Raw genomic sequence first — 22,805 nt, forward strand, 5'->3', positions numbered from 1 at the left:
TGCAGCTCGGACAGCGACACCAATATTAGCCGTGGACTAATTCTCGTTTTAAACGCAAAACGCCGCACACACGCATCACCACTACATACAATTTTGCAATCTGTACGCGTTGCAGTATCTGTAGTCTCGATACATTTTCTGCATGAGGGGACGCTTCGAGTTTTCTACATTTTTGCTTCCCGTTCTCGCCGTCGGTAGCGCATGAGGCCGACAGATAGTTTCGCATGCTCGACGCCTGCCAACCGTTCTTCTCTTGTCCCGTGCCTCCCGCCGCCGCCTTCACGTGTTTCGTTCACTTTTCTTCCTAGCTCTCTGCGTCTCTTCGCCATTCTCTATCCGCCCTTTGCCCGTCGACCTCTCCCTCTCAGAGCCGCGCTTTACCTGGAGGCTGTTGCATGCGGTTGTCGTCAGGGCCGCAGCCCGGGCTCTCATGAACGGTCGGTGGCTTCACCGGCCGAGAAGCACTCTTTTGCGGCTGAATAGCGACGCTTCACCCGCTCTAGTCTGCCGCTCTTTACGCTACCATAGCTGTTTGCGTATCGCCTCTCTGCGGCTGCATCGCTATCGCTTCCCTTATCGCCGCCGAAGACAATGTAGACTTCCGAACGAAGGACCTGGCAGGCGGAGTGCGCCTCTGCCCCGTCGCTTGTTTGGCCCTCTTCTCTGTCTTCTGCCTCTCTCTCGCTCCGGGTCATGCCGCTGTCTTTTGTCCTCTTTTCTCTCTCTCGCGTTGTCACTGGGCTCCAACCCTCGGTCCCTTGCCGCTTTTCCTTGTCTCTTCGTCTCTCGCTTCGTACCAGCTGGCTCGCGCGTGTTACCTTCTGCGCCTTCCGCTCCCTCTAAGGGGCTCTTGTCTGACCGCGTTTTTGCGCCTCCGAATCGGCTGCGGTGGCCTCTGACTCGTGTCGGCGAAGCAGGACCGTGCTCCACTATCCCGGTGCCCCGACCTGCTTGCCGCGGAGCGTGCATCGCTCTACGTCTGATGCCTCTCCGTCACTCAGAGCATGGTGAAGAGTCGCTGCTGTCGAGCTCTGCTACCTCGACTTGTCTGGCGGTTCACGCGCGCTGAGGCGCCTTCTCCCTTCGTTCCCTGTACCTGCTGCGCAGTCCGCTCTGCTTGGTCGCACCCGCGATGGACTTCTCACATCCTCTGCATGCGCGGCTTCGGCCCCGCGCGAGCCCAGGGGGCGCTAGCTCGACTGGGGGTGTCCAGGAAATCTACACGAGTCGGTATCGAATGAGCTACGGATGCCATTTTGCGGCCGCGACCGCGCACGACTCTTCAGTCTACGTGATTGAGCACGACTTGAAGATATACCGGTTGCTGAACCCGCTGTCAGAGTCTGCGGAGCCAGACGTTGCATGTGCCTCCGCGCTCGCGTCGCGAGATGGACCTGCCTGTTGCGCTTACGGAGGGCGCTGCCCTTTCTGCAGCCCGGGGAGAGACGCCTCGCTGGCGGAAGCGAGACGCGAAGAGAACGAGAGGCGAAGGCTGAGAGGGGCGGGAGGCGAGCGACCGCGCGACGTTGAAGAACGAGGTCCGGTCGTGATGGGCAGCGAATGGAGGAAACAGCTGCTTGTGGATGTCATTCCCTATCTGTTTTGCCACCACAGAAAGGAATACTCCAAGATCTTCACAGGAAATAAACAGGTAGGGATGTTTGTCAATGATGTCGCGTAAGCGCGGAGACGGCTTCGCTCTGAAGGGAGATATGCCTCGGTCGAGCAGAAGGGCGCCCATCTTTGCCTTGCATGGCTGCACTCCTATGTGAGGTGGCTGTGAAGCTGGAGGGACAGGCCTTGTGACACAAGACAGATCAGGCCTATCAGCGATAGCTGCGTCTCGCTACTTTCGCGATGCGCGGAGCATCGGCGTGCAGTTTTACGGGGGCCTGTCGCGTGCGCGTCACGGCGATGCATGCGTTTGTTCCGGCTGGTGCGCTTTTTTTCTGCAGTTTGACCTTACGCGAATGAAGGAGTTGCGTCGTTCGTGCTGCTTGATGGCGAATTCGTGCGACGGAATGCTCTACTTGCTGCTGCACCACACGCTGTTTCGGATCTCGCTCTCGGGGGTCATGGCGCCGGTCGCGGACCTGGTGCAGGCTGCGACGAGTTTGCTGAGAGAGAATCGCGCGGGACCGATTCTCCTGGGGCCGCCCACGGCGTCGGAGGCTGAGGCCTCGCGGAGAGGAGGCCACGCGCGGCGGACGAGAGAGCAATCGAGGGCGCGATGCAGACGGGCGCACGCCTCATGCCCGCACGGACACAGAGACTGCGCGGGAAGAGGCGAGAGGGACAGACGTGCCCTCAACGGGCGCGACCCGGGCGCGGCGAGACCCGAACGCGCGCTTCGGCCACGAGAGGGAACCTTCGATGCGGCAGCCGGTCAAGCACCAGAGGCCTGGCGGTGCCCCCTGAGTTCAGAAGTCCATGCGCCGCTAGCTGAGGCGACCAAAGAACGAGGGAGTGGCGCCCACCTCGCGACCCAGGCAGAGCCGAACGCAGTGTCTGGGGAGGGTCCGGACTCGTGTGCGTTTTCCTCTCTCTCCTCGCTCTCACAGTGGTCGTCTGCGTCCTCGAGCGCGGCTGAAGATAGGGTCCCAAGGCCGCGCAAGAAGAAACAGTCCGACGCGGAGAGCGAGGAAGACTTCTTGTCATCCATGATGTTCCACACGCGACTGGATGGCGCGAGCCCCGACGCCCCGCTGGAGGTGGCTTCGTGTTGCATCGATGGACGCGGCTGGTGTTTTTTCACGATTCAGGCAGGCGGCGACTCCCGCGCGTCCCCTCCGGCGACCGGGAGCTCCAGCCCCTCGCCAGACGGTCGCAGAGGCGAGCTAGGAAGACACGCCGAGAAACGGGAAAGCCTGCGAAAGCCAGACGGTAGGCAAACGAAGGCAGAGAGGTGATCGGCATCGCCGAACGGCTCAGCCGGCGTCTACAGTGTGTCTGTGCACCCGCCTCCCTGTCGCAAGCGGCACATGCGTTTGCCGTACTCCTAAACCGAAATCCGCTTACGTTTTTGTTCGTCAACAGTCGAGGGGTTATGTCGCTACGTATACCGGCGCCGTGTTCTACTGCGCCTGTGTGGCGCAGTATCGAGAGACACCACGCCTCTTCGTGGAGTCTCTCGCATCTCCGCTTTCCGCGCTGGATTGCCATTGCCCCTGCGGCGTTGTGCTCCCATACACGGGCTGTCGCTCTCGGGTGCCCGGTGTGTGCTCCGACGTTCTTCTGAGCGGGGCACGGGTTCGAGTCTCAGTTGATTTCAGCGTGGCGCTGCTCCCGCGGCGACTTGTTATCCTGCGCTCTTATCGCTGGAAGCTGGCGTGTGGCTGCGTGGTTTCAGGCGTCTTGCTCTGTCTCGACGCGGGCGCGGCGACACCGGTCATTCGCCCCGTGTTTTTCCCGACGACCGTCGACCCGGGCCGCGTGCTGCTGCCCTCCGTCGCAGCTCATCCGGTCGGCGGCATCACCTGTGCGGTGGACCAAGCCGCGCGCACTGTCAAGACGCCGCAGGGTCGGCGGGCGGGCGCCACGTGGAGGTGGCGCTCGCGCAGAGGCCGCAGGCGAGCGGCGCCCGCGGGCGCGGTGCTGCACTCTCCGGACGAACGCCACACGCGGGGTGACGAGAGCCAACGAGACGGGGAGGGGTCACAAGAACCGCAGACGCGGGTGGAGAGACCGGGCGACGACCGCGGACAAGCGGGCGACCGCGACGACGGAGACACGGGAGACTGCGGGCAGCAGCTTGAGTCTGGCGGAGACGGTCGAGGCGAGAGGGCGGCTGGGGGAGCCGACGAGAGCGAAGCGGGCGACCCCAGAGACGGTGATTCCGCCAGCGAAGGAAGAGACGAAGGTGTCGGTCAGGCTGGCGTCCCCCAGGGCGTCTTTGGGTGGGCCTTGGGAGGGGCGGGCGGCCCTTCTCTTCCACAGGGAAGCGACGAAGGCGCAGAGGTTGGACCTGAGTGCCGCCCGCCGCCGGAGCCGCGCCAGGGTTCTGCACCCGAGGGAAACGAAACCTGTGGAGAAGCGGAACGCGGCGAGGCTGAGGGTTGCCGCGGGGCGGAGGAGGGCTGCGCCTCCGAGGTTCGCGCGGATTCGAGTGGGCCTTCGATCGATAGCGAGCTGGCCACGAGTGCCCTGTACGGAGTTGCCTCCTACTTCTTTTCCTCTGTCGCGTCTTCCTCCTACTCATCTACCCCTCTGCTGGGGGAGTCTGTGCCAGCTTCGGCCGGTTCGCCTCCGTTTCAGCCTTCGCCAGTAGAGGCTTCCTCAGCACCAGAGGCCTCCCGAGATAACAGGGAACTCATTGGACGGGGTCGCAGCGAAAGCGAGACGGACGTGCGTGAGACGGCGAGCTCGCGAGAAGGCAACCAGCACGAAGACGCGGCTGGGGACGAAGAACAAGAAGAAGACGAGGGCGAGGCACAGCAGAGCTCAGAAGATGAAGACGAAGAAAAGGAAGAGGAAGACGACAGAACGCGCAGCGACTGGTGGTTCTACCCCGTCGACGAGGACGAGCCGTGGAATCTCGTGCCCATGATGCAAGTGATGAACAGTAAGGATTTCTTCGCCGTCCCCTGGCGCTCGCGTCGTTTCCCTGGGCTTCTCCTTGGTCCCTGGAGACGAAGAACAAGTTGCGTCTGCCTCGGATTTCTACAGGGATCCACCATGCAGTTCGCGTGCGTTGTTCCGTCATCCTCACTGCTGACCCCGTTTCTGCTTTCAGGTTTGAATTCCTAACAGGTGACACGTTCGCATGCGTTTGCGAAGAGGTCCCGCCTCGAAACGCAGCGCCGCCTGCGCACGCCATAAATATTCTTTTTGCAGATCTCTCTGGCAGCCGTTGCGTGAGTATAGACGGCCGCCGGAACGTGTTTCGTATGTTCCCGTTGGCTGGGCGCCCTCGGGTCTTCTTCTGCCGTTCGGTTTCTCTGTGACCCGTCTCTCTGCCGATGCCCTGCGTCACTATGGCCCGTTCGGAGTCATGCGCTCGCGTCGCTCCCCGACGCGTTCGCCTTCCTTCTGTCCATGCGTTTTTTCCTGTCCGGTTTTTCAGACCGCGAGCTGCACGAGTTGGCTCAGCAGACGACGCTGAATTTTGGAGGCAACCTCGAAAACAGCGTCTGCATCTACGCCTTTGATCGCTACAGCGCGTGCTGCTGGCTCCTTTGGCAGCCGGGCCGGTCGGTGCGGGACCACCGGAAAGGCGATGCCGCCGTCAGCCTCGAGTGCGCCTACTTGATTCAACTTCCTGCGGACCTTTACTGGCGCGAGGCGCAGCGGTGCCTGATCGCACTGCGGGAGAAGCAGAGGGAAGCGCGGCGACGAGCGCGGCGCCGCGCGAAGGCGCAGAGACGCGCGCGGAGGACGGCTCGCGGGAGAGAAAGGCGCGAAGCGGCAGGACGAGCGCGCGGCGAGTCCGGCAGACGACATGGTGGTAACGAGGGGGGGAGGCGTCTGACTCCTCGTGGGGCCTCGGCAAACGAGGAAAGCTCAAACGCCACCAGCAGCACTGCGAGTAGCACTTCGTCGGACGAGGAAGATGAAGACGAGCCCTTCTTCTCGTCGGCTACTGCGGCGCTCTTTGGGCCACGTCTGTGCGACACTGCATTCGTGTCCGGGGCATGCACGCCGCCGCTGGAGCCGCGCTACGGCGGTGACAACCGGCGCCCCCCAGCCCCGGCACTCTTGCACATTATTGCGCAGGACGCGCGCCACCTGGAAGTCCGCGAGATGTTTCCGACGTCCACCGGGCATCTGCTGATCATGGCGGAGGCAGGAAACAAGCTCAAGCGGAGCAACCGGCCCCCCGTCCAGGTCGTCGGCCCCTTGCACCCTGCGCCGCCCGTGTCGAGGTCCGCTGGCGCACAGCTGGCGCCGGGCCTGGCCTCCGTCTCTTCGCTTTCCCAGAGCCTCGTCGCGGCTCGATCCTCCACGACAAGCGTGTTGGGGTGGCGCGGCAGCAGTCCGCAGAGCGAACTCCTCGCCGCTGCCGGAGCCGGTCTCGGTCACCTGCCTCGCCGCTCAGAGACCTTCGGCTCCGCGTCCGGATCCACGCTTCTTCCCGGGTCGACGTCGCTCTTCGCGTCCCTCTCGTCCACCCTGGCGTGGGCCGCTGCGCCAGCAGGGATTTCGCCGGGAAGCGGCGAGGAGCCGGAAGGAGGCGCGGCTTCCGAAGTCATGCGCGTAGCTTCCCTATCTTCGATTCCTTCGAGTCGCGTCCGCCGACTCGGCGGAGCGGGCAGCTCCACAGGCTCGGGGTCGCCTCCGGAGTCTGCGCTTCCCGTGGGTCGGGGGCGGTCGGCCCCGGGGGGCACGGGCGGCCCTGCAGCTGCTCGGAGTTCGGCGCTTGCTGCCACGTCCGCGGGGCTTCCACCCATGAGGGCCGCAGGTGTTGCGACAGCTGGCAGCGCGCTTCTGCTGCCCCGAGCGTCCGACGCATCACGCCTCCTCGTTCCGGGGACGTCTCCTGGCGTCGCGTATCACCTCCAGCAGAACCACGTCATCGCGGCCACGGCGGAGACGGGCGGGGACGACGGCGAGGAAGACTGCGACGCTGTGGTCCTGTTTCTGCTCGACGGCCTGCTCCGCTGCGAGGCCGAATCTTCGGTGTATTTCTCGGGCGTCCCGAGTCACGCAGCGGCAGCTGGCGAGTCGGCGGCGGGACCTGCAGGCGTATGGCATTCAAGCGACGCTGGGCGAGGGGAGAGTGGACGCGCGACGGGGTTTGGCAAGAAGTACGGAAATCGACCGAGCAGGAGGGGGATCGCAGCGAGCGCGATTTCGTCATTCTTGGACCCATACGAAACGAGCAAAAGGGGCTACCATGAGGCCACGGTGCGCCCCGCCTCAACAGCGGAGGGGCATGGCCGCGCCGCCTTCTCTGTCAGCGTGTCGTCGTTAACTCGAGATGTTGCCGGCAGCAGCGCTTGCATGAGCTACCCACCACAAGACTCATGCTGCTCTGCCGTCTCCTCAACTGCGTGGGCGGCGCCTTCCTTCACGCAACTAAAGAGTTCACTGTGCTGCTTCTGTTTTCTTCGCTGCCGGTATCTCGGCGCCGGCACGCCAAAGGCGACCGCGTGGCGCGCCTCTGAAGACGCATGCAGCCTGTGGGCCGATGCCATCTTCGCGTCCGCTTCCCACGCAGGCTCTGGGCCGCTGGTGCTCCACAAAAACTTTCTGGATGTCGAAATTTGCTGCTCCGACGGCGTGCGGCTTCCGTCGCACCGCGCGTTGCTGGCGGCGAAGAGTTCGTTTTTCGAGGCGATGCTCACGGGGGTGTGCGCGTGGCGGGAGCAGGAGCCGCACGCGGACGCCGCCAGAGGAAGGAAAGACGGAGTAAGTTGAGCAGCCGGTAGGACGAACAGCCACGAGAGGGCGCGGGGGGGGGGGGGGGGGGAGGGAGGAGCGGTGGAAATGCGATCGAATGCACTTATACGATGGCCATGAAAGGCACAGCGGACCTTCATGCAGAAACGACATACTAAAACACGTGCAATAGTGAGCCGAAGGGATGCGTTGGAAACGGTATCGAACGAGACGCTCGGTCAGACGAGAACCGGGAGGTCAAGGAGTCTGAGACGCGCGAGCGCGGAACTTGCACCCGCGTCTCTGGAGCCCAAGAAGAACGGCGCGATCTGAGACAGTGTGGCACAGAAACGATTCATGCGCCGCGGGGTTGACGCAGGAGAGTCCCGGAGTATAATCTCTCCCCCACCCCGTCTCGTAAAATGCGGGCTGGGCTGTTTTGCGTCTCTGCCCCTTCTGTTTTCTCTCCTTCCATCTCACGCACCTGCTGGGTTTTCGTGTCCCGGAGTCGCGCATGGGACTCCTGGTGGCGAATTTGGCCAGCGCCCGCGGCTCGGGAGCCGGTGTTATCGGCTGGGGGACCGCGGGCGTTTCTATACGAGCGCGTTCGAGGTCACCGCCCGCCGTGATCCTTCTGCCGTTTCTCTTGCGCTATCTCTGCTGTGTGTGCCAGATCTGGTCTTTGAACCTCCCGAGCCACAGCAGCCGCGTCGTGGCGCCGATCCTGCAGTACCTCGCCTCTGACAAACTGGTCATTCCATCACGCTGCTGTTGTTCACACTGCTGTCCGTTCGCCGAGGCTGAAGCATCCGAAGGAGACGGGGCCGCCCGCCAGGGCAAGCCGCGTGGGAGCTGCTCAAGGTGCACGTACACGTGGCTCCTCGAGCTCTTCGCCTGCGCGCAGTTTTGTCTGCTTCAGTCTCTCCAGTTGGAAATCGCTCATCTTGCCTGCCGATTCATCAACAAGCACAGCGCCCTCTTTGCGTAAGGAGAGAAACGAACGGGCTGAGCAGCAGGGCTTGTGCTGCGGCAGCGCGCCCCACCCCCCCTTTTCGCTTTTCACAACTCGGCCTCAACAGATCAAACTGCAGTGTCAAGCGCAACTTTCAAAGAGCCTGCCCGGCTGTGGGTGGCCGGCTCATTCTGACGTACCCCTAGAAATATGCATTCGCTTGTAAAGCATGCATAGCTGCCTCAGATCTGTCGCTGGGGGTGGAACTCATGTGTAGTGTGGTCGGAGCTGAGACGCTGCGCACCTCAGTGTTCGCTCGTAGCATGCTTGTCTCCCGCGCGGGAGCTCTTTGCCGGGGAAGCCACGCCGTACAGCTTCGTGGCGCCTACGTGATTGCGTCACGTCGCTGACTGCCTCCATCCTGATAGAGATCGAGGAAGGAATCCTTGTGATCGCTCTCGTCTGTGGAGCCATTTGAATACTTACGCAGCGACTCTCGGATGCCAGCACATTCCGTGCAACCGTCCCAAACACTCAGCGTACTCTTCGCGCCGCTGCAGGTTTGTTCTCGAAACGCACTCCCCGAACTGCCGGACGTGACGCTTTTGTCCTGTTTTCTGTTGTCGTCTTTCAGTCTCTGCAGCCCGTGGACAGCTGGTCATCCCCGTCTGCTTCGCTTCGCAGCGCAGACACTCTTCCTCCATTTTCCCTGCCCGTCTGCATTCCTTCACTGGCCTTTTCGGGCGAGTGCGTGTGCGCTGGGCCTCGAAGAAGATCTGGGTTTCGCGTGCGGCCGAACGAGACAGGAGGCGCAGGCTCTTGGCGACGGCCGCCGCAAGAGGGACTCAGGCAAACGCGAGCGCAGGAGAAGGATGAAAGAAACACCTCTTGCGATTCTGGCAAGCGCGCCGGTTTTCCCGCATCTTTTCGGAGCTAGTAATGCCTGGCTCATGGTACGCACAAGTGCTGAGGGATACGTAGAATGCAGATAAGGTGTTAGAAGGTGGCTAGGGGTGATTCGCGCCGTGATGGAAGAGTAACGATCGCAAGCAGAGGTGGTGTGACTCAGGCGGAGGAAGGTAGAGAGTGACGTCACCGAAAATTAAGCAACAACAGGCATCAGAGGTGTTGGTGGTGCGGGTCGTTGTGTGAATGAGGAGCGAAACATTTGATTTCGTTTTCCTCGACAGCTGGTTCGTGGCGGAGCTAGTTTGATGACAAGGCGGCATCTGGTCCTGTGTGCGGATTTCATGAGGTGCCTGTTTGGATGGGCTTAGTCTCTTCGTTTTCGTGATTTCAATAAGGGGTGCGTTCTCTCGTGTTGTGTGTCATTCCCCTTGTGCACAGACAAGCCCAGCATGCTCTCCCGTCGTCGCCCAGATGGTGCAGCAGCTAATCGCTGCGGGAAAGCCCCTGTGTCGACGTCGTTGCAGCGGGGGCTCGAAGCTGCCCTCGGTGGAAGAAGGACGCGAGGCCGCTGACGTGTCCCTCGCCAAGGCGACCGTGCTATTTCTTTTTGGCTATCGGCTCTGCCTTCCTGGCTACTCATGTATCTCTCCTCAGATTCTTCTGTGTATGCCTCAGCTCCACGAGTCCGCTGCAGAACAATGCCACGGCCTGTGCCCGCTGCCCCCGTGGGCTGATGAAGATACGGTCGGAACACCCGATCCTCTACACTGGCCGGGCAGACCGTCGGCACTGCACCAGCGTGAAGGCGACCGCGTGAAGCGTGGAGAGAGAGTTTGCCCCAGGAGTTTTGGCATTGTGGATAGGTGGGGAAAGGCGCTGGGGCTCACTAGGGAGGTGAGGAGACGAGTCGAGCGCGAACTCCAGGGGATTATTGCGGCTATGGGCTAAGCGTGGATGTTTTGTCTCTCACGTACGTAGAGGTGATTTTTTCGATTGTGATGAGATATGTGTGGCTCCGCCTGCTACAGACATCCATTTCCTAACTGGCAATACCGATGGAAAGCTTCGTGTTGCGCTGGCGGACGGCCGGGACCGCCTTGAAGACGCCAACAGTGTGAATCACTGCATGGAGGCAGCGAGTCGACAGCAGACACGTGATGCCCCGCTCAGAGGAAGCGGGGGCACGCTTTCGCGAAGTTCTCGCGTGTTGGCACTCTTTCCGTGATCTGAGGGTGAATCTCCTGTTGTGGATTGAGGCTGGTATCTGACCCCCGGTACGGCCTTTGCGGCGCGGTGCGGGCAAATGCGCAAGACAGGGGAAAACGGGAATGCTTCGAAGCCTCAAGCAGCACACTGTGCCCTTCCTACGCTATTATTTGCCTCCTACACGTATCGATATGGTTGCATCTGTTACGACGACTAATCGAAGCGTGTGTAGAACGCCCCTAAGACTCTGAGTTAACAACGTTGAGGGCACTGCTCTTGCGGAGACAGACTTTACAATACGCACCGAACGTCTGTCGTGTAGGAGAGCCTCATCCTGGCAGGGCTCTCTGTTTCTACACAATATGCGGAAGGGCCGGAGGGACTAGGCTGGCATATGGAGACGGAGAGGGAAGCAAATGCCACTTCAGTATCGCAACCGTTGTTGCGGCTGGATCGGACCCTAGAGGGACTTATTCTGCGTCAGACGTGGCCTATAGGAGTTTTTGCGTACCTCACAAATCGTGCGGCAGGCCACTTGTATTCGCAAAACTCAATGCACCACCAACGAGGGATCTTGAGGCGCACAACCCGTTAGAAGCGTTCTCACCCTTGAGCTGCAACACCAGGGCGCTGCGATGCTGCCAGTTTGCCGTCATCTTGTGAACGGGGAATACCCAAATTTTCCGACAGTTCTCGCTAAGCGGTTCTGGCCGCGTCACGAGGTCGAACAATCTGCGTGTCTCAATCGCATGCGCAAGGTGGAATAACGAGCTGCCTCTGTCAGATCATGTTATTGGCTACCGTGGTTTACTAGTCGGTTTCGCTTCAGGCAAAATATAGCTTAGGACAGCGCGGCGCATGCGTTCTGCCACCAGAATGAACGAGAAAGCATGTCTAAATCATTTGAAGGGGACTCGCTGATAATCCTTCAATGGCGAGGAGGCTAGTTTCCGAAGTGCCAGGAAGCCCTCGACCTACGGCTGCCTAAGGGTGAACGAAGTGCGAGGTGACTATCAATCGCAAATACAATGTAATTGGAGTTCCTCTACTTCAGTTTCGTGCTACGAATTGCTCGGCAACAGCACCATCGTAATGGCGTGCAGACGATCGTTTCATAGCTCGATGGAGCGGAGGGCTGTTTATTGCGGCGTTGCCTCGGACCTTGCAGAGATGGAAGATGCGGCATGAATTTCAGGTGCGTTGTTTTGCGCAGCGGGGAGCCGTAGAGCCTCTGAATTCACACGAACAATTGACAAAGCGGCGAACATGGCGAGCTGCAACGATCGTCGTGCCGTCGCTCCTGAAGGTGTCTGAAAAGAATGCGATCTCTCGGGTGCATTATCATTATGTCACATCGTTTGATGTCGATCGAGTTGTATTCTTCCCTCGTAGAGAACCGTTTTCTGTTGTTCCTAGAGCGTCATGGAATAACGTTTTTTTGCGCGGACGCTTCGAGATTCATTCGGCTCAGTTTTGCGGTATTTCGTGACCGTAGGCGTGGGATGCACTGGCCCTCAGCAAGCCGCCCTACTCGCCATCTTACTACCTTTGAGGGAATCCCGACGAATTCGCTCTCGACGATTCCGGAGTGCACGATGCCATGCGCTCGTCAGATTCACCCGAACCCTTAGTGCATTCACATCCTGAGCCGACGCAATGATCCAACAGCGAACCGCCGCCTTCGGAACGTCGGCATGTATTGCACACAAATGTAAATGTATGTATATCATACATTGGCGTGACCATCAACCTGTACTTCAGTCATACAGCAGATGTGGCAAGAGCGGTATTGGTCGGCTGCCACACTGAAAATAGTCAGAACGTCCATGATGTGGATATACAGAACTACTGTGTGACTGGGCCTGTGTTGCGCGGATCACAGTGGTACCGCCACTGCCCACCCGCGAGCAAGTTACAGTCCGCCTGTTTAGCAATTGACTAGGGCGGCCCTGAATCGCATTTCGTATCATCTTCCCTCCTTACGGGCTCGAAAATGCCTCGAGAATTTAGCCTCTCTCTTTCCCTCGTCGTTCCTCCAAATATTGCCCACCTGAGCTGGTCGGTTCGCCTGAAAGATAGGGCCCATATGCAATCCTCATTACAAAATATCTTGAAAATAACGGGAGGTTGAAGCAAATACGTGTAAGCAGAGGGGCACGACTTGTAATGGGTGGTGGACGCTTAACGGGGCTGACGGCGAATTCAGCCCTCTTGTCGCTGTCATGGAACAAGGTTCCGCGGAATCCTTCCCGGATCATACTGTCTTTTGAACTTCTCAAAGTACTCCTTCAACGGCGGCTTCAGATTCGCCTGAAATCTCCACCAGAAAGGCAAGAACGTGTGATTCTATGTATCACCAGGTAGATACTCCAGTTCTCTGGAACGGCTGATATATGCCGACGGCGTCGCCGTGGGTCTCTGCACGACAGTACTCAGGACCAAAAGGGCGAGCATATTCCCTTTTGTAATAAGACAAAGAGATGCTTCTCGATTCACTATCACCAAAGCAGGGGAATTTGTGCGTGAAAACTGGCACGCGCGGCAGCCTACATTGCGCCGACTGCATTGCAGCGGGGACGACTCAAGGATACAAGGAAAAAATCATCCGTCACGTCTTTCTTGGAGGCTTACAATGCACGTTCGGACCTGAGTCTCCTTCCACTGATCAACACCCTCAGCAGATAACACCAGCGACTCCAGCTGCTGATGGTGTGACTCGTGCGAAGCTCTCTCCTCTTTGAAGCAGATGGCACCCTGCAAGCGACGTTGACTCAACAAGAAGAGAGAATGTAGCAGACGTGGCAAAAGTACTACTCCGACTGTTGTTACCTTACGAATATTCTGTTTTCGAATTCAGGAAGGCAGAGCGTAAGACCCCCCCTTCCCCATTGTTGCAATGGCTTGCGACACCTGGCACTAAATGCCTCCCAAATCTCTTCTATCCGTGGCACACCCGCCAACCGCGTCAACAGTAGGGCGGCTGAAGGGCCGTCTACGTCTGTCCACGTTCAGGTAGGCCAAGTTGTACCGCCGTCGGGCAAGAGAAACATAATTGCCTTGCATTTTGTGTGGCACGGCACGGAAGCTGACGTTACGAAGAGAAGCGTATCCAGTGTTGGCTTCCACTTTCTCCACGGGCCCAGCTTGTTCCAGTGCCTCCGGCCCAACCGCAGTCGCACTCGCACCGCGGCCCAGCTGCTCCGTTCCACAACTCCAGAGACTGAATCGAGGGTTCCTTACCCTGCGGACAGAATTTTACCACAGCACGAGGAATGGGGCCAGGACAGGGCTGTTCGGCTCAGCACGCGTATCACAGAGCCCTAGGAATGCGGCATCGTGTCGTATCGTGGCACAAATTTACGCGACTGGCGGTATACTCGAGCCCCACGAGCTCACGTCTGAGGGCATTGCCATGCGGGCTCATTACTTGTCCCCAAAGAGAAAATGAAGATGTTGTGCCCGGAAGGGCGTTACGGAGGTGTTGAGGCTTTGTGGGCCAATGCGGGTGCACCACAGACCAAGGTCCGATACCTGCGTCTTGAGTATAGCTGGATGAGGTGCAATGGGGAGAGAGGGGGGAAGCGCTAATACATGTATGGTGTTCAACCTCTTCCAGTCTCGCATCTTCCACCGTGGCAGCAGTTCTATGCGCTTACCGGTTCTGCGGTTTACTTTCCTCAAGATAGAGCTCAGCTTCAATTGTGGGAGCCTTTTCTCGTCGTCGGCTGAGACAGGCAGGACATGCTCTCTGCTTCTTCTCACCCTTGTATCCCTAGCTCTCGTCATCATCGTTTCCCGGTCCCCTTTCGTTACGCCGTTCCCCTTCTATGCATACAGTACTCCAAGAGCCCCACTCAGAATATTCCATATTCTGATGAGGTAGGAACACCGTGGTTCGCCTCTGCATCTTGACATGGGAGAGATTACCGTTACCACCTAGCGTTTGTGTGTTCTGTGAGGCAGGTGGGACGTGCATAGCAGAACAAGGCTGGCTGTTGTGCAGCGGTAGGCAGCCAAGTACACGCACTGGTGCTTCTGACGTTCAGCTACGGAGGGGGCGCGCAAGGTTTGGTTTTAGTGCATTGCCGTACGGAAACATGCACCATAACTCTGGCCTGCATTCGACCTGTCACTTTCATGCGTCTTTGTCGCAGCTGCATTGGCCTCAATTAGGCAACTCCCCGACCCTTGATAGTGCCTGTTTGCCACAGCTGCAAGTGCGAAACTTCCACCACACAGTATCGGTTTTTTGAGGTCTATCTATGAACAGGCACTGGAGGCAGTTGCCAATGATGCATTTCACGAGGGGCCATTTGGCAAGAAACAGTGAATGGTATGGGATGCCCGACGGACTACAAATGCGTCGTGCGATCCTGGGAAACCGGGCCCATATCCAACAGCCTTACAAGACTGGTAACACGAGATCATGGGCTTCGCAGAACGCGCTAACATTCCTAGACGTACTGCATTTTGGCGCCGAATGGTGACTAAAGCTGTCTGCACAATTCCTACAGGCGGGCGGAATTGCTTATCTTCAGCGTCCTGTTTCACCGCACACAGCATCAGTTTTCGCACTACAGTGAAAGGCGGCCAGCATTACAGCTAGCATAAGAGTTGCTTCGGCTATCGCCGTCAGCTTTGCAGATGCGCTGCAGCGTCCTGAGTTGGAGGCTGTATACAAGTAAAGTGGGTTGGTCTCGCTGGCGCATATAGAAACAGCGATGACTGTGGTACGGCCGCCGAAGTTACGCATATCTTCTTGAGCCCTCATTACTTCAGTCTATTGGTGTACTACGGAGCGCTCACACAGCTGGCAAAGACGATAGCCGCGGTAGAACTGTATTAAGAAGTGAAAGCATCCCCAAACTAAAGATGACTGCTGAATGACTTTTGGCCTCGAGTCCCGTGTCATCTTTAACCGCCCCAGACACTGTCCGTCTTTACTGTTGTACCGGCACCTGCTTTGACCACGTATCCCCATGTTCCCCTCTCTGTCGCTACATGCTGCTTATGCACACTCGCTGAACTTTTCCGCATACGCTGATCACGCCCTTCTAGTCAGCGCGCAGAATGATTGCAGGAGCAGTCAACCGGTTGAAGGCGCAAGCGTAGATACTGTTGCATGATGAAGCAGCGTCATCTACGTTTGGCCGTGTAATGGCAGTCAATGCGAATAGCGAGGCGAGGCTCTCACAAAACAGCGTTTCTTCGTTCACTTCCACGGCGCGCGAAGCAGACGACCTGCTATAGCGTGACATGCGCGGACGTGGCGTTCCTCGGTGTTGACGCAGCGTAGAGACGCTCTGGGTGAACGGGCAACTGCAGCCGCAACTCAACGATGGCTCAGTCTTGTATTAATACTCTGCGCATACAATTGGTCATCCCAACCGCAGTGTTCTATTACGATATACAAAACGATGGAACCTCGGGCTTCAAGCAATTTAGGGACGAACTCTAGGCCTGTGCTTGCAGCCGAGGCCGAGCGAAGATCGCCTGGGGAAGGCTAGAGATTAAATATTGATACGGGGAGAATCGCAACCAGGTATAATATGTGGGAGAGCATGCTTGACTTGTTTTGAATCAAAATGCCATGAAGCCGCTGCTGTTACATTTGGCGCTGTCATGGCTTTGAGCTGCCTTGATGCCCCCAAAACAATCGCAGCTGTGATGCTGAGTTCGATCACTCCATCACTTCGTTCCCCTCAGGGATGTCTTGCATCGACGTGATTCCCTCTTTTGAGTACTGCGGGCGGTACGGCCGTTCGGGTGGTTGTTCCTACTCAACCGAAGTGAGGTTGACGGCAGCGCAAAGTGTATAACCGAAGCTGTGCTAAGGAACTGTTCAGTTTCATCAGCATTGCGGACTGAAGTGTACACTCAGGGCAACACTACACAAGCGCTCAGCTGTGGGTGCGGGGCAATTGCCCCGCTCTGTCGTCACGGATATGGTACAGGGCCCCACGTGGTAGATGTTTCCTGCAATCCTGAGACGCATGCGACTGTTGAGTAGGGTGCGTAGCCAGCTGCGGTAAAAACAAAAGAGTGCGGCGATTCCTTTTTATTGCACCTCTGAAAATACCTGCTTTGATGCGTCAACAGAACGGGAGCTCGTGCGAAGTGCATACAAGAGAGATGGCTATACATTCACGGGAATGCCTCCGGCGTTCCACCTCAAGGCTGCGCAAACCCGTGCTGCATATCAGACAGCATGCTTGAAGCAAAGCGGAGTCCAAACCGAGAAAGTGTCTAGCAACAGCGGAACCGGGTTGGCTGGGTTTGCGTAGCCCCTATTTGGCTAGTCCTGCAGCTTGAGAACAAGGTCGTCTGAGTCATCTGTAGATTTGCCTATCTATCTATGAAAGGTAGGGTCATTCTGCGTGACACAGCGGCAGTGATCGCGATGTTGGCGCTCTCAGTAGCAACTCTTCGGGTGCGGCATAAAACGGCCGAGGCCCACCTATCACAGCACCGCATTTCTTGGATCCATCATGGTTAGGCGAGGGGCGGCCCTCTCCACGCATCGGCGGGTGGCTACGTACAGCGCGTTCAGTGTCAGTACAGAGGGTGAGCCAGGGAAGCACTGTAGCACATGACGTAGTATACCTTTGAGCCTAACTGTGGCCGCAATTACGCGTAACCACGTGCTGACCAGATGAAGTGAACGCCAAACTCAGGAGGACTGAACTCCCCCTGGATCCCAGCATGCGATGCGAGTAAGAGGCAATGAAGAGCTCAGAGTTGCCCACAAGAAAACTCAAGAGAACTTGATGCACACGCGCCTGCGCCTTGTAGTATCCAGCCCGTTCGGCCTACATGAAAGCACATTGACCCATGACATGGTAGCGTTACCGGGCCAAATCCTCAGCTGTGGACTTTTCGCAAACCCTCGACCTATGCATAGTGCGATCGCTTCAGGCCTGGGCTCAGAATGTACTGGAAATAGCACTTCCTTGTTTCCTCCTGGCATTCAGAGCATAGCCGATGACGCACGAGGCAAAAACTCTCTGCTTCTGGATGCCAGTAGCGCCAACATATGTAGTGACCTTTTGCCCGCCATCCTACTACTTGTGATAACCTCCCGTCAATTTTAGACTCTCCGCGCCCCAGGCCGACGACAGCCAGAAAAGCAGTGTTACTCGTTGATGGATGAGACCCAGAGCGCGGGTACACAAGAGTCCCTATTCCCCAGCGCTTCACCATGGGACTGTAAGGCCATATTATAGACAATCAGAGTTCTACGACGTATTTGGCAGCGACCGCACCCAAGAGCTTCTCCAGAACTTAGTTCGCTTATAGCGCCGCGCCGGTGCAGCAGATACAACTCCTACCCTCGATGCGACGCAACCTCGTCTTCACACGAGCAAGTCCGCATGCTGTCTCCCACAGACTGGAAACGGGGGCATGCAGTGTTTCATACCCACCGGCCTACCTTCATAGGTGAACGTCTGCAGAGGAGACACACCGAAGAAACAGTGATAATGATACTGCGCGCAGTGGGTACACTCGTATAAAAGTGTTCTTGCGGGGAGCTTCAGTCACAGGGCCAAGCAGAAGAGCACTTAACAAATTGGCGGTACGGAGCGGCGACCATAACTCACACCTACTGTAGGCAATAATGCATTGGTTTTGTGCAGCTGACAGGAAAGAGAAGCTGGCGCCTCCGAGGCGCGGAATATTCTGATGCTGAGACAGATTCGCTACGAGGCGTGCCCTGCTTCCCCAGAGACCGCACCACTATGAAAGCCTGTGGTGGCCATTGTAGGCCATCTCCACATAAGACCTCAACGTGTTCCACGCGCTGCGTAGCCCAGAGCCGCTGGAACGCTACTTCTGCTCCTTGCGATTGTGTTATCGGGCGTGCTGGGAGAGCGTCAGCGATGCTGGAGCAGCAATGGGGGAATCGCGTTGACGCGCACATGACAACGCCACCTCAACGCCCGAGACTACAGAGCTTGCGTGTCGTGCTGTCGACCCACCGACTGCTTCGCCGTGGTGCTGCACAGGTGTGTTATTTCAACGCAAGAATGCTGTCCCTCCGCGCACACGGGGATCGAGTTCAGCGGCCATAGGCCACGGGGCGGACACCTGACTCCGATCGAAGATAATAAAAGTTACCACCGGAAATTACAGGTGCCCCAGCATGACCAATGCGGAATAGGGCTAATGCCGCGGAGCCGTAAACACTGCCACAAATGATGGTCATTTCCAGAAACCAGAAAAGGCGTCGTGACGACCACAAGAGCTTTTTCCTACCGGAACTAAAAACATAATAGCGCCCACTCGCAGTCCTGGCAAGGCTGCACGAGGACACTGCACCCTGCCGCCGCGCCGCGCCAGTAAGTCGGCCACAACTGAAACCGCTCCTCAGGAACTAGTTTTGCCTACTCTCGAACAGACACCGGATCAACGGAGAGCAGCGTAAGGACCGCCACGACTTCGCTTCCGGCACCACAGAGGCGCCGACCAAGGCTTACGCTACAGCTGCCGGTGCCGTGAAAACGTCTGCACGCTCAACTGCCATGCATCTCTGCTCAATTTGCTGGCGTTTGCAAACGTCGCCTCGTCATGGTTCTTTAAGTTCGTTGGTCCCAGGCACCTTGGCTCGGCACTGGCGTATCCAAGTCGGGCTCGGCGTGCCGGGCTTCGCCTTGCTCACCGAGCTGCGGTGTACCGCGTGATTGTAACTCTGGCATGAGCTGAGGGTTTGCCGACGAACTGTGAATTCCTACAACCCTGCTTGCGGGGGCGACAACTGCGCCGCTTGTGGCATACGGGCGCGGAGACCGTTAGCGACAGGAGGCGTCGGGACATAGCGTGCGGATTACTAGGACTGGTGACAACTCTGTCGTCAAACGCCAAGGTGCCTGACCTAGATCGACGGTAGGCAAACCCACTTACCTTGCAGCGATCCTGTCACTCACAGGTGGACTACCAACAGACCCACATGAGATAGTGCAAGCTGCCCCCCGGCGGAGGAGCTCACTGGGGGACCTGTCCTGATGTCATCAGCCTCACCGTCCTTTGTGCAAACCTTTGCGTCTCACCAGCTCCGTTGCTCATGTGGCACGTTGCAAACTGATGAATAGTCAAGGGCATCAGTGCTCAGCGATAGGAGAGGGGCGCACGTGTTGCTGGATGACGAGCGCGTCTTTCACATGTGGACTCTAGCGCGTTTCTAGCTCTTGAGGGCAGGCGGGATCCTGCGGATACCCCCGGAGATGGCATCGAAAGCGCTGATCTGCAAGAGGCGTGTCATAACAAAACCAGGTTGGCCTTGGTCGCTCGGTATACAGGAGCGTCCAGGAAGAGCACTCACTCTCCTGGAGTACCAGCGCGGAGGCTGTCGCGACGGTGCTGCAGTCCCATACCCCCCCAACGGAGGAAGCCACTTAGCAGCGTGGGGATCGAGGTCCCTAATACGTATAACCTTTACGCAGTTCCGAGAGGCTTCATCGGTTGCCGCAGCGAGAAATGAAACAGGGGCAAACGTGTTGCCCAGCGGCTACGGCTGTCCCGCTTGCGAGCCTCAAGCATGTATGTTTGGGCTCGAGAGATTGTCAGTGACAGGTGCACAGTGGCACCGAGCTATAATGCAGCAAAGCGCTAGTGCTGCAAGCAAAATGCTCCCCCAGCCGCCATACTGACACGAGACACCGTGATCTAGAATGCCACGCAGCGGGGATGGTGCGTGCTCTGCACGCAGCACGACTGGCTATGAATGCGTGGTACTGCCACACGCTTCCGCATGGACGTACTGCTACGGCGCCGGCAATCCGCGTTGATACATCTTGCCGGACGAAATTACCTGCCACCACCGGCTGACAATCGGGCGAGGCACGCCTGGTTTGCCCAGAACGGTAGGCTGTTGTCGCCGAAATACGAGCGAGTGTAACGATTGAGGGGCTACGACGGCATGAAGAACCAGTCTTCCACACAAGCGTTCTGGAAATGTTCACCTCTCCGTGGGTGGTCGAAGTCGGATGGAACTACTTTTAGTGGTCGTATGCCGCATGCGGGAGCGGTCTCTTCTTCAGAGGCAGCGCGTCGAACGGGATTCGGGGTGTCAACGACTCAAGCGGCTGGCGGGGGGTGCACCCGTTACGCTGGACGCCTGTATCAGCAGCTGTCCATGGGGTTGTGCCTCATTCCTCGGAAATAGTAGTGAGCGGTCCTCACAGGAAGGACGCGTATGAGTTGACGAGGCAATTCCGTCGAATATGGAGACTGTTGGTCTTCCTGGAGTCTTTGGCGGGACAGGCGCCAACGACAAGAGGCCACTAGCTACCGCGGAACCGGGGTACGTACTGGGAGCGGAAACGTCCGCAAGTTGGCTGGTAGCGCGCGATATCCGTAGCGTGGTGATTCGAGTGATGGCACTGTCGTTACATAGGGGAAGGGCTTTGACGGCCGTGCATCGCTCCTGAGGACGCGGAGGCAGAAATGTTGCTGGAGCGCCTATTCCACCTCCTGAGGTTCAGTCACGTGCTCCCGAGGTAGTAACGTTGCACGAGAAGCCAATGGACAGAATCACAGCCCAAGCGTTGCCGGACCTTACGTTCCCCCTGACTTGGCGGTGATACTTCCGCGACGCCCAGGGGACGCATTCTTCTTGCTTACGTTTTTTCCCTCTCGGCGGGAGTTGCCACGTCTCCGAACTACGCAGCATTGGAACACCGCAGTACGACCAGCCGGGGACAAATTAGGAAATTCAAATTCATGAGTGAGCATCGACAATTGCCTGAGAACACTGAAACCTCTCATTTGTGCACTTTTTAAGGCGTCAGCTCCACGCCACTGTACCAGCCAAAGAGCGTTTGCTGGGCCGGACGCCTCTGCGGAGACCGTAACGTACCTATGTCCGGGGGTGGTGTCATGGATACCGCACCTGTACGCGGCGTCTGAGAGAGAATCGTAGCACGCTCCCGTTCCGGCTGACTCGCTTCCTTTTCCATGTCAAGAGCCTGCGCCATGCGGCAGGCCGCAACACGTTTGAGTTACTTCTTGTTAAGCCCCTCCATTCGTCGATTTCGACGGCGGTTGACTTATGTCGAATAAGGCGCACCATGTTATCTGTAACGACCCGCGCCACATACACTGCCTGACCGCGGCCCCACTGTTGTCGTAGGCTTGTTGCCTCCCTCCGCAGCTTCGCGGTTGGGGCGCCGGCGCACGTGACTGCCCTGCCGGACAGTGACGCGCTTGGGGTGCGTGACCATACAACGAGAGGTTACTCACGCGTAGAGGAGTCTCGCAAATTAGCCGGTGGGCGTTGACGAGGCAGTCGACTGTCACCTGGAATTATTGGCATGCCCCATAAATCGTGCTTGGCAAACGCGGCTAAGTACTAACGCAGGAGAAGTGGTTCGCCTCCCCTCCCCCCCTTCAGCAGGTCTGGGCAGCCATGATAAATTCACTCCGAGCGTACGCTAGTATAACGCGCAGGCACTGCTTAAATAATTTATAAAGCCCCAACGACGTATAGGTCTCGAACTAAGATGCCCAAACAAGATAGGTATGCCCAGAGTTGAGGGGATCTTCGGCAACGCCATCGAACGAGGGAACCCACGATAATATGCGGATCGAATTTGGGAGGCTCGACCCGCAAAGAGGTTATGCGGTGCTTTTATCGATCGTAGGAGATGCTTTCGCGCCAGTTGCTACAGGTCTTTCACCCTCATGCGGCTGAAACCTCGCGCCTCACAGGTCGAACTCATCTGCAAGTCCACGCCTGAGTTGCGTCGTTCTCTCGTAAGCACGGACTTCTAGAAGTTTGCGGCGCTCGTGAGTGTCTTTCATTAATCAGCTTAGTGCTTGTACGACACTTATATCAATGCAGCGCCAACTAAGGCCTTACGGAAGCTATCGATCTACTCTGGCGCATGCACGGTACAAAGGTTAGCACGCCCCTACACCGTGTCCAGCAAATGACTGCCACCCGGGCAAGCGTTTTTTGCAACGGTGGCCCGTTATTGCAATGGGTTTCTTCCCCATAGCAGTCGAAATTTGCGGCGCTTCCCGCCCTCGGCGAATGCAAGAGTCAACGCGAATAACCTGTGTGATTTGCACAGCAAAGCGTTGGACGGGTAAATAGACGCCGGGCGTCGAACAAAAGGTATCAACTGCCTGGAGAGATTTACCGTCACGCGGTCCGATTGCTCAGCCCCGCTTCTGCTGAACGCCGGGTAGGCTGGTGCGGGAGCAGTTGTGGCTTGTTCCGGCCGCCCGTGTACGAACTGGTAAGAGGAGCACAGGCGTCGTCTAGGACCACCTTCACCATTGCAGGTATGCAAGTACATCGAAGCCGTTTGATTCACTGAAGGGACCAAGTTAACCACAACAAAACCTTCTGCTCAAGTAGAGATTGCTCCAGACACGCTTCTCTCTGGATCCTCTGGAGACTCGCAGGATTTCTGTCCGTCTA

General features: G+C 57.9%; 1 protein-coding gene across 1 annotated transcript; it reads left to right on the forward strand.

Annotated features, from left to right (window-relative positions):
* Nucleotides 1-1,132: 1,132 nt before the first annotated feature.
* Nucleotides 1,133-10,126, forward strand: BESB_072720 (uncharacterized protein; the record flags this gene model as incomplete). The annotated part of the gene is made up of 7 exons (XM_029365645.1): nucleotides 1,133-1,651; nucleotides 1,956-2,883; nucleotides 3,350-4,561; nucleotides 5,063-7,347; nucleotides 7,991-8,301; nucleotides 8,904-9,222; nucleotides 9,617-10,126. 7 exons carry the CDS (start codon nucleotides 1,133-1,135, stop codon nucleotides 10,124-10,126), a joined length of 6,084 nt encoding a protein of 2,027 aa, XP_029218129.1.
* Nucleotides 10,127-22,805: the final 12,679 nt, after the last annotated feature.

The sequence above is a fragment of the Besnoitia besnoiti genome, assembly GCF_002563875.1.
Source record: "Besnoitia besnoiti strain Bb-Ger1 chromosome Unknown contig00007, whole genome shotgun sequence".
NCBI classification, from domain to species: Eukaryota; Apicomplexa; class Conoidasida; order Eucoccidiorida; family Sarcocystidae; genus Besnoitia; species Besnoitia besnoiti.